This window comes from Phacochoerus africanus, chromosome 13, assembly GCF_016906955.1.
Source record: "Phacochoerus africanus isolate WHEZ1 chromosome 13, ROS_Pafr_v1, whole genome shotgun sequence".
NCBI classification, from domain to species: Eukaryota; Metazoa; Chordata; class Mammalia; order Artiodactyla; family Suidae; genus Phacochoerus; species Phacochoerus africanus.
Genome location: NC_062556.1, coordinates 9533760 through 9545024, shown reverse-complemented (window position 1 = coordinate 9545024; position 11265 = coordinate 9533760). Strand labels below are relative to the sequence as shown.

General features: G+C 49.4%; 1 protein-coding gene across 6 annotated transcripts in view; it reads left to right on the top strand.

Annotated features, from left to right (window-relative positions):
* Positions 1-11265, top strand: part of STARD13 (StAR related lipid transfer domain containing 13) — a 220355-nt gene that overhangs the window by 196667 nt on the left and 12423 nt on the right. For 4 of the 6 annotated variants that reach the window (XR_007131488.1, XM_047756342.1, XM_047756341.1 and 1 more), the window contains exons 6-8: positions 475-648; positions 1996-2212; positions 9566-9764. Coding sequence is in view for 5 of the 6 variants with exons in the window: in XM_047756342.1 (XP_047612298.1) it covers positions 475-648; positions 1996-2212; positions 9566-9764 (590 nt within the window). In the remaining variant the exon portion in view is untranslated. The remainder of the gene's footprint in view (positions 1-474; positions 649-1995; positions 2213-9565; positions 9765-11265) is intronic. The other 2 variants (XM_047756346.1, XM_047756343.1) reach the window with 1 other exon arrangement.

Below are 11265 nucleotides of genomic sequence, written 5' to 3'. Positions count from 1 at the left end.
CGAAGCCTCCTCAGGAAACAGATAGTGATGTTTTCCAGATTGATTCGACCTGGGAAAACTCGTGTCTTCTGTTCCATTTGCTTTGTGATGTTCTTGGCTCAGAAACTATTTTGATGATGGAGTTCCCGTCGTGGCGCAGTGGTTAACGAACCCGACTAGGAACCATGAGGTTGCGGGTTCGGTCCCTGCCCTTGCTCAGTGGGTTAAGGATCCGGCATTGCCGTGAGCTGTGGTGTAGGTTGCAGACGCGGCTCGGATCCCGCGTTGCTGTGGCTCTGGCGTAGGCCGGAGGCTACAGCTCCGATTCGACCCCTAGCCTGGGAACCTCTATGTGCCGCAGGAGCGACCCAAGAAATGGCAAAAAGACAAGAAAAAAAAAAAAAACTATTTTGATGAGCCACTTAGTAACATGCCGTGTTTCCCGACCTGGCATCCACGTTGTGACGGGCTTCTCTGACGGTCTTTCTGGTAAAGGCGACTCCGGTGGAACAGCTTCCAGCTCTCGCACCAGCCCCAGCCGTCCACGGCGTCGCCCCACGTCAGCAGCCAGACGGCCGGCCAGCTGAACCTGCTGCAGCGCCTCTCGCTGCTCCGCCTCACGGCCATCATGGAGAAGCACTCCCTGTCCAACAAGCACGGCTGGACGTGGTGCGTAGCCCATTCGCCTGGGGGGGGGGACAGTTCATGCCAGGGCGCACGCCCCAGTATTGACGGTCTCATTTCTGAAGCATCTGTGCATTGCCTTCACGGCTGATCTCCTGCAAATAATGCCCCGCGTTGTGTGTTACTGCCCGCCTCTGGGCTGCCAAAGCTTGGAGGAGCTGTGGCCTGCAGGACGCGTTGCTTTATTTGCAGATCTCTGTCCGTTTCCGGGGAAAAGCAGTCAGGCTCCAAGGAGGAAAAAAGACAAGCAAAGGGTGATCAGTTGTGACCAGAGACATGAAAAATAAACTTGCCATAAAGTAATTCTGGCCGTGTGCGAAGAAACATCTGTTTCTTGTACCTTCTGGCCCAACGCAGAGCTCAACCCTGAGAGCGCTGCTTCATTCAAAGAGCCCTGAATTCTTCGAGTACGTTTCTGCTTTTGTGTCATTGGCAAATAAAAACAGAATATGCAGTAACCCTTTGAAATAAGGATGTAACAAAAGCGTATGTTGGAACTTGAATGCAGACCTTTTTAGATGATTTGGAAAAGCATCAAATGTGCTGCCGACCGTGCTGTGTTATATGTTAGGCATACAGAAGAATTGGCAATGCTTTTATGAAAATAGAAAGTTATAAATCGTGTGGTCAAATCAACATATGCTCGTGTATTAAATTTTCCTTTAAAAAGTACAACTGCTTCTAGAAAAAGATATAGTCAAGGAATGTGTTTTATCTTCTGCCCCCTCCTTTCTTCCCCAAATCCAACCAAATTCTTCTTCTTGATGTAGTTTTTTCTTTCTTTCTTTCTTTTTTTTTTTTTTTTTTTTGTCTTTTAGGGCTGCAGCCTATGAAAGTTCCCAGGCCAGGGGTCAAATTGGAGCTGTATCTGCCAGCCTCCACCACAGCCATAGCAATGCTGGATTTGAGCCATGTCTGCGACCTACACTGCAGCTCACAGCAATGCCAGATCCTTAACCCACTGCGTGGGGCCAGGGATTGAACCTGCATCCTCATGGATACTAGTTGGGTTCATTACCACTGAGCCACAACGGGAACTCCCTGGATGTAGTTTTTTAATTTGTTTTGTTTTGTCTTCTCTGGGACTTCTTATGTGTTTATTACTGGAGAAATGTGTCCGTCACAATTGAATTGGAAAGTCGAACGCTTGACTTGAAAACAGAGCCCTAAGTCCATGCCACTAACGTGAGTCAGACTGTTCCACAGCTGGAGGCTAACAGAGCACAGGGCTCACACAGAACCTCCATGTAAGGGGATTAGTAAAGAGCGGTGTTGAACCCCCGAGCCTCTCGGATGTTCCAACAAAAGCTTGGCTTCCTCTTGCTTTCACAGCCTCTCCCCGCAGTGTGTGCCACGCGGCGTGCATGACCTGGTTTCTGTGAATTCTAGGGCAGTTCCAAAGTTCATGAAGAGGATGAAAGTTCCCGATTACAAAGACAAGACTGTCTTTGGCGTTCCTCTCATCGTCCACGTCCAGAGAACGGGGCAGCCCCTGCCGCAGAGTATCCAGCAAGCCCTGAGGTATCTGCGCAGCAACTGCCTCGATCAGGTAGGGTCGTGGATCCCAAGCATGGGCTGGGGTGTGTGGAGTCCCAGCCAGGCCCAGGTCTGTCCGTGATCAGACGAGACGAGCCTCTCCAAAGTCAAAGGCACTGTGATCTTCAGGGCCAGTATTTAATTTGTCCAGGCCGCATCCTTGTGAGGCTCTGTGACGGTTTTTCCTCACGACTTGAAGGAAACTCTGGAATGGCCACGGCAAGTTCACGTTAAATCGTTGCCTAATTGGTGTTCCCCCGAAACTGGGAGTCAAGCTGTCTACAGCATTGCCTTTTTCATTACTGTCTCCATGCCACCATGGGTGTCACAGAATTCTTTTATCCCCGTTTTTGTTGGTTTGAAATAGAATTACGTCTTTATATCTCCCTTTATTATTTTCTTTGGAAAAAGCACCATGACCAGGAAAACTTAAAGCGAAGACAAATTTATTTATATCCTTTTAAAATATGTAAGTAAAATATGAAAATAATAGCTGCTAAATTAAACATCAGAGTGAGAACTGTGCAGCGCATGTATCTTCGTTCATAGATGAATGCGTCTATGATCCCAGCTCACAAAGATGAAGTTGGTGTGATTGCAGAATTCTCAAAAACCCATAACAATGTGACAGCAGTATTTGAAAATACACACATGGATGTTTACAGGCTTCCCTCATCTTATGGAGCTCATTAAAAAGCTCAAGCTAACCAAAATTTTGGAGATGATTTTCTGTTTGCAGGACTGCTGGGGGACCAGCCCACATGGTGGTGGACTAGGATCGGCCCAGAGTGCAAGCCTTTGCTCCCCCAAATTCATGCTCATTAGTTTCTCTATTAGACATTCTGTCCAAAATAAAAGCCATGTTTCCACTTGATAAGTTGCAGCCTTGAGTCGTGGGGGCATTTTCAGGCAATTCCATGATGGCTTTTGTCCATCGTACTCTTTAGCGCCATGTGAAGAATTGGTGCCGGCTTAAGATTCTCTGCCCTTCTCGCTGATCTACCCTGGGCCTTGGGCTCAGTGGAGAGGAGTGAGCTTCGGGACACAAACTCATGAAGGAATGAGGGTCTGCACCCCAAGACGGGGGTCACCCTTGGAAGCGGGATGGTCTCTTGATGCAGCAGGGAGCAGTTTCCAGCGGAGAAGAGTAAGAGCAGCTTCTTCATCGGATGCTGCCATTGCTTGAACTAGCTGCATTATTCCCTCTTCCCTTCCCACTCCTAATTAGAGAATACCATTTTTTTTTTTTTTCATGTTTAGACGCTACAGTGAGGGTGAGAGTGGTTGCTGTGACTGTTGTGGTGGTGGCGGCTTTGTTTGAGAAATGGCCTGGATGGCTTCCCTGTTATTTCTCAGAAAGAAGGGCAGCAGACCACTTGTCTGAAACTAATGGTGCTCATCTTTGGCAGATGTCCCAGCATTAACTGACTTGTAAAACCATCCCAATAGAGCAGTCCGATGAATCCGGTTAGCTGAGCATTAGATTTTTATTTTTATTTTAGAGCTTTAACCCAAAGCACATATTAAGCAAAGGTAGAGATCTGTGGGTATTTTACTGAGAAAACTTTTTTTTGGTGAGGTGGGCTCCTGTGAATACTTGGAAATATCCACTCTAATTAATCTCTTAAAAGTACTGCACCCATGTGCCTCGGCATAAGACATTGTGGCTTCAGTTGTGCATTTACTGGACTGTGCGTACAAACCCAAGATTATATTTCGTAGACGGTAGACTTATTCAGACACACGCTTTTCCAAGCTTCTCAACTTTCATAAGGGTGTATAAGATCATCTCCTCTCTTGGCTGATCCTCTTATAGTCTTTGGCTCTGCCTTTTTCCCAGCACAGAAAATATTTTGTTCCAGACATTCCCATGAATATGGCCAGCTCATGCTCAAGAGCAAAAGCTCTATGAAGAGAACAGTGTTTGCTCAGGAATGCCTAAAGTAATGCAGTCCATCTATGCCATTCATTAATAATAATAACCTTTCTCGGGCGCCCAGCATGTTTCCTGGGCTATCGTGCTGAGTATTCTGCATCTCTTGCCTCATTTAATCCCATATCCACCCTGGGCAGGGTTAGCCCCCGGGGGGCAGTGATGGAGCCAACACTTGCTTGAAAATCTGTCTCCGGGTTTCTAACCACTGCGCACCAGACCACCCATTAGAATTGCTTGTCCCCAGTGGACTCTGGGGTGACACCATCTGAGAGACACCTTGAGACGGGGCCCTAAACAGCTCAGGGATGGGTTCACTGTCGGGATCTTGTCAGTGATGTAGATGCTTATTCGTGTGATGACTTTTCTGTAAGAATGAAAGGGTTTTTCCTCCGGCCCCAGCACCCGAAAGCACTGTTGGTTTGGGATAGCTGGTCTGTATGTCGTGTTAGGTACACCAGACTCATTCACCTGGGTGTCTTTTCCTCTCTACATTGGCTACTGTTGAGGCCAAGTTCGTGTTCTGCCTTTGGTAAATATATATAATTTTTGGCATGAGATTCGTAGACACACCTCATTCCTAGTTTCTGCCTGTCCTTTTCTATCGTTATTTCCTTTTTGTTCTCATGTTAGCACCTATTTAATTTCAACTTACTATATACTGTATCAATCATTTTAAGTCACCTTAAATGCTTTCCTGAACAAGATTGGGTATAAACTGCACATTCTTCTCCTCCCCTCACCACATGGTCTGTATGTGGAACGGGAACCCATCCTGCCCCTTGTCAATTCTGAATAATGTGTATCCCCAGCATCCCTATTGGTACTGTGTCCAGCCTCCCATTTGCAGCAAAAGGACAGTGGGTACCAGGGCCTCCTCCACCTCTGCTCACTGCCTTCCTCCCAGTCTCCGTTTCAGGCAAATAACTTTTTTTTTTTTTTTAATCTGGAAGAACACCACACTGAAACACACTATGCTGGCAAAACGTTTATAAGAAAAAGACTCATTTCATGGACCTAAATACTGATTCTAAATGTCACCGCAGTGAACAAGGCAACCTCTTGTATCCGTCAAAAGAAAGAATCAGTGAGACATCAAAGGGACTTCCGCCGCTGCCAGGTCCTCCCACCTCGCGTGAGCCTCCCCTCCATCACACAGAGCCCCCCTTTCCTGCAGAGAAGGAAGGTGGCAAGAGGAAGGGACAAGGAAGAACTAGAGAAACGTAAGAATCGAAGAAAACCAGCCCCTGGAGATGGAAGAGCGAACTGGAGCAAATCAGAGCCAAAGCCTCTGCAAAGAAAACAGGACAAGTAAGAATAACAAGGAAGGACGAGACCCACCAGACCGTGTTCTTCCTGCACCAGCGGCACCTCCTCTGAATGGGAGACTCAGGTCTGCACAGGATCTTGAGGTCTCAGCCCCAGGGTCGTGCAAGCCCAGAGGGTCTCAGAACACCCTTCCTCTACACCACCCTTGCCTGGCGTCTCTGCTGCCTCCCTTTACCAACCACCATCCAAGACTGTCGCAAGGCTCAGCCCCTCATTCCAGCGAGGGAGCTTCCTTCCATGAGCCCGGCCCCTCTCCTCACGCTAAGCCTTCTTCTCAGATGCAGGCGTTCATCGCAAACGGCTGAGGACAGCCCCACCCAGCCCAGCGCCCTCCACTCCCACGTGCAGCAGCTTCCTTGGGATGAGACACCGATGCATCCACAGGCGCCCTGGCAGCCGGCCGCAGATGAAACGAGGGAGTTTAGTCTTCAGTTAAGAACCGTTTGTATTCAGACACAGCCATCTGTGAGAGGAGCCAGGCTTTGTGAGCTGAGCTTTTATTTCTCCCCTAAATCAACTGCACGGAAGGACGGGTCATCAGCTGCTCCTGGGGAAGATGCAGTCGCTGCACTGAGCGGCTAAGCCTGAAAAGCTCCAAGACAGACCCCGCCACATACTGTTCTTGGGGGCCTCGCTCCTTCGGAAGAAAGCCAAGCTTTCTTCATGAGCAGCGCACCTCTCTAACGAGGAAATGTAAGTCCTGATAAGCGTCACTAGGTGAAGGGATGAGCATCAACAGGCCGCCAAGGAGGAGACTGAATAACACTGAGATGAAACGTGAATTCTAAGGCAGCTTCATGCCCGCGCCCTGCTACCGGAGCCGTAAGTTTTAAGAGCCCAATCATGCGGCGAGGACACTTTGTTCCCAGTGCAAGGGTCTCCCACCCTCGGGGTGGGAGCCGACCCCGCGGCATGGATCGTGGGGCCTTGGGCAACATGAAGGTGTCTAGAAATTATCAGGACTTTCAAAACGGTGACCGCAGAGTGTTAAACCACGCGTGGGCCCCACCTGACCACCCAGGTCCCCGCCACCCATGACAGACGCGAAGCAAATGAAAGACATTTCACACATCTGGGGGTCTTCCTCGTCAGGCGGCTGAGGGGTCTGGGGCTGCCTCCCAGGGGCTGTGAGGCCAAGGATGCCCTTAGGGGAAACGGATTTAAAATGGTTTCTTTGATCCTCCATGTTTTACCTCAAAAACAAAACAAACAAACAAAAAAAAACCAAAAAAACAAAAATTAGCCAAAATTGCAGACATTACCACTGGTCTGAAAGCTTTTGGGAGACAAGCGACGGCTGGCAGTCCTGTGCGCCCGGCCCCAGCTCCTCTATGAGGACGGGGAGAGGGGCTTCCCTCTGCTCCCAGAACGTCTACATCTGTATTTTTTTTATTTTTGTCTTTTTAGGGCTGCACCCACCCACACGGAGGTTCCCGGGCTAAGGGGCCAATCGGAGCTGTAGCCGCCGGCCTGCACCAGAGCCACAGCAACGTAGGTCCTTAACCCACTGAGCAAGGCCAGGGATCGAACCCGCGTCCTCATGGATACTAGTCAGGTTCGTTAGCTACTGAGCCACAGAGGGAGCTCCTCAACGTGTTTAAAAGAAGCTTCTAATGAACACACCCAGGGAGTTTTCCACTGCGAAGGGGGCCCCGCCCGCACACGCCTAAGCAGCAGGGACGTCAGGGCTCATGGGACAGGAAGGCAGGAAGTAGGGTGCTTCCAAAGCTTGTTCCTACATCAGCTCAGTGACACTTCTGAGGACTGGGGGGTCCTTCCCATCTGTTCCCTGTGGCATCCTCAGCTACGACATCCGGATTCTGATCTCAGTCCACCTTTTCTTCATTAGGTTTAGGAAGCAAATTTCCTCTGGCACGTGCACCAAAAACCCACAGAGCCCTCAGATATTCCCCACGTCCCTTAGAAGCTAAGGGTGGGACAGGAAGGTTCCTGTCAGACTCTGAGGCAGAACAAATAAATACCTGACAACCCTCTGGACATCCTGTGAGATCTCAGTCAGAACGAGCAGCTCAGAGCCCGCAGCTGGAGAGCCCCCGACGTGACCAAGATAAGTAAACTAACAGCATTTGCCGAAACTAGAAAGAAACCTGGAAACAGGACAATACAAAGGAAACACTGGCAGGCTGTGCGTGTACCTGCCCCTCTCGGGAAGCCAGGATGCAAGCCGGCCAGCCTGGAAGGGGACTCTCGCTCTGCCGCGAGCACACAGACGCGTCCGCCGTCTTCTTTGTATAGAACCCGAGTGCTCTTTCTCTACCATTAAAGAGCAATAGTAACCGGAATTCTCAAATGGAGTAATACCTGCTCCCAGGAGGACAGCTGGGAGCGACACAGGAACTCACCTCGGGGCACGTGGCTTCGGAGAACTCCCGTGTCGCTCAGCCTGTGGCGGTCCTGGGCCTCCTTGCGGAACGGGCCGAGGTCAGACGTAAACACACGGAGGCTGGATCTCACGTCGATAATCACTCGTTTGCCATCTTGCGCTTCTCTTTTGACAGCGCGTGCTTTCTTCTCAGGCCCGTGGATGAGACCCGGGGAATTCGCCAGGGGAAGAGAAATGTTCTTTGGATTCTTCTTGGCAGCGTTTTGCATTTTCTAGACATTCCAGACTCTCAAAACAAAAAAGAAAGCAATTAATGCTTTCAGTGACACGGTGCCTGAGTATCCTGATCTGTGGAATTAGGGTGATAAGCCTTGGAATGCAAAGAAGAATGACTAAAAATTCTGTCTCTGTTGCCACAAAAAGTAGCGGCATCATTCCCCCCCGCCTCCCCACGGTCCATTCAGCTGACGTATACAAAAACCTGAGTTTTTCTAATTGCTTGGAATTCTTCCCTTGCTCTTACTACAATTTAAAAGAATTAGGGCTGCTCTCCATTTATAGCCGCAACCAAGAGAGCTCTCCTCAGACACCTGCACTTGGGTAAGGCCAGCCTGGCACACGGAGGAGCCAGCGAGAGGCCTGGAGGGTTTCTCCAGGTATTAGGAGGAAGAGCAGGGCTGACTCCAGAAGCCACTGGGAATGTGGCCACCATCTGCTCCGTGGAAACGGGCCAACCAGGGAGCCCTCGGGAATGAGGAGGATGGAGACAGGGGGTGAAGGACAGAATCTGGAACAACTCAGGGCCCTCCAGGCGTTGAGCAACAGCAGGTGTACGAGTTCACACTAAGCCTGGGCTCGCGGAGAAGCTCAGCGCCTCTGGGATGGTGGAGGGCCTCCAGCAACCCCTGCAGGGGCCTCCCTCCTCAGAGAGCTCTGCTCCCCCGTGCTCGTTCCTATTAGGGGCATTGTCCCCACGGCGCCTTCCTGCTCCATTTATTTGTCAGGCGGCGGAGGAGGAGGAAGCAGGCATCAGGCAGTGTCTTGAACTCCGAGGAAAAGCCACTCAGGAGCCATCGTCATGATTATAGACCTAATAACTAACCAGGCAGAGTGGTAAGCGCCGCTGCTCCTCATAGGAGAAGCATGCAGGGCAAGTGTTCCAGAGAAGGAACGCATGTAAGGCCTTGCAATCAAAAGACGTGCCTCTGATATTATTTTGTTTCATGAGCGTAAACCTCTCTCTCTCTCTGGGGGGTGGGGGGGGGGGAGCGCACTGGGTATGGCGACTCCTCTGGGATCCACCAGACCTTCCATTGCTGCAACTCCATCACCCCCACCCCCCCCACTAGAGGGTAGACACTCGAGGGCAGGCAGTGTCATCTGGGCTGCTCATCAGGCCTCTGAGAAGTGTACGCCTGACAGGGGATGTGAATTCACTACGTGTTAAACGAATGCGTAAAATAACATCTACTATGTGACGAGACTAGACACAGTACAAAGCACAGTCGTGTGTGTTCTCCCCAGCCCTGTAAGGTGGAGTATTACTCCGATTTTCATGTCCGGGGACAGGAAGTCTGTTCAACTCCTGCCCAAAGGAGCAGAATCAGTCATTTGCAGGTTGCGCGTTGGGGGACGCTATTCCAGCTCATCCAGCGCTGGTCCCCTTCCTTCTCCTCAGCGCCCCAGGGGTCCGCCGCGGGAAGAAACCGTCCGGGGCGCAGGCGGCCTCGCTCACCCGTCCCTGTGGCTCGTTGTTGCAGGTGGGTCTTTTTCGAAAGTCAGGCGTGAAGTCGCGGATCCACGCCCTGCGGCAAATGAACGAGAGCTTCCCTGAGAATGTCAGCTACGAGGACCAGTCGGCTTACGACGTGGCGGACATGGTGAAGCAGTTCTTCCGCGACCTGCCCGAGCCCCTGCTCAGCAGCAAGCTCAGCGAGACCTTCCTGCACATCTACCAGTGTGAGTGCAGCCGCGCGGGCCCATCTCCGCAGATGGGGTTTTAATGATTGTGTGTGAAGCCAGACGTTGTAATTTAATTACCATCCCATAAAGACGTAGATAGACGTTGCAATTGGACGCCTCTCTGCAGAAGTGAGCTTTGTCCACAGTTTGACGTGGAACCCTCCAGGCTGCATTTGGAAATTCTTCCTTCTCAGCCCTTCTCAATATACCTTAGGTTTTGCCTAAGGTATAAAACTAACTTTGCGTGTACTTTTTAAAATAAATTTAAAGTGAAGAGGGGACACGCTAGAATTTATTTTGTACACAGGTGTTTTATCCAAGGAAAACATTGCCTCGGGCTGTGTAAAGTCCAAATGTGTTAAATGACTGGAAGTAAAAGGCAAGTGTATTTTCATTGGTGGGAAAGTAAGCAAACCTAATCAAGGCTTAAGCTTAATTCAGCCAATTTATATTTTCACTTAGAACTTCGTAAGTAATGTGAAGTTGATAATTCCCAGCAGTGCCGATGCCCCTGTAATTAACCGTTGAAAATACCAATTATTGGTTTAAAGGCATATCCTGCTAAAGATAATTTCGGGGTGGGGGCGGCTCTTAGAAACAGACACGTGACTCTCCTCACGGTTAGGGTATGGTTATACACTGGCCCTCAGTAGCCACGTGGGAGTCCTTCCAGAACCTGCCGGGATGCTCAAGTCCCATCGTCAGTTTTCCATACCCTCAGCTGGGCATCCGAGGGTCCAACCAACCACAGATCATAAACACAGTACAGGATTCACAGTCTGCTGGAGCCACCAATTCAGGACCCCAGGTGTAGGGAGTGCCGACTGTATTCACTGAAAAGAAAAAAATAATCCTGTTAACCCATACGGTTCAGACCATGTCATTCAAAGGTCCACTATAAATATTTAAGTTCAAGTCTCAATTCTTTAGGAAGAAACATTTGGTGTGTGGATTTTTAAGTTTTTAGCAACACATGCATTAAATAGATTTTGACATGGAATTGATCCAATGCGAAGAAGATTCCTGCTCCACGGAATTCTGTACAAAACATGTTTCAGGAGTCCACAATATTGCAGATTCAAAAAGGATTATAACAAGTACCACTTGTAAAAACAGGATAAAGTGGTGACCCACTAAATAAATATTATTTTGTCACAGTGAATAGGTTAAGGGAAATGAATGATACATGTTGCTGGAGCCTCATCACAGGGAATTCATGATGTTTCTGCTGTAAGAGGTAGAGCTGCATTTTTCAATTAAATCTCCTATGCTTTGGAAGTAGCATGTATGAGTTTTTACTTTTAATCAGTTCCCGGGCTAAGGCTGACACTAGTCCAAGGTTAAAGCCAGATTGTTTCCAAGCGATAAATGCTTTTAACCCTTTGTGAGACTCACAAGCAAAAACCAAAACAGAACAGATCAAAGCAGCGTTTATTTTAGCTGAGCAAACATTTGCTGAGTCCGCTTATGTTGAGGGCACCGTGCTGAGCCCTGCAGA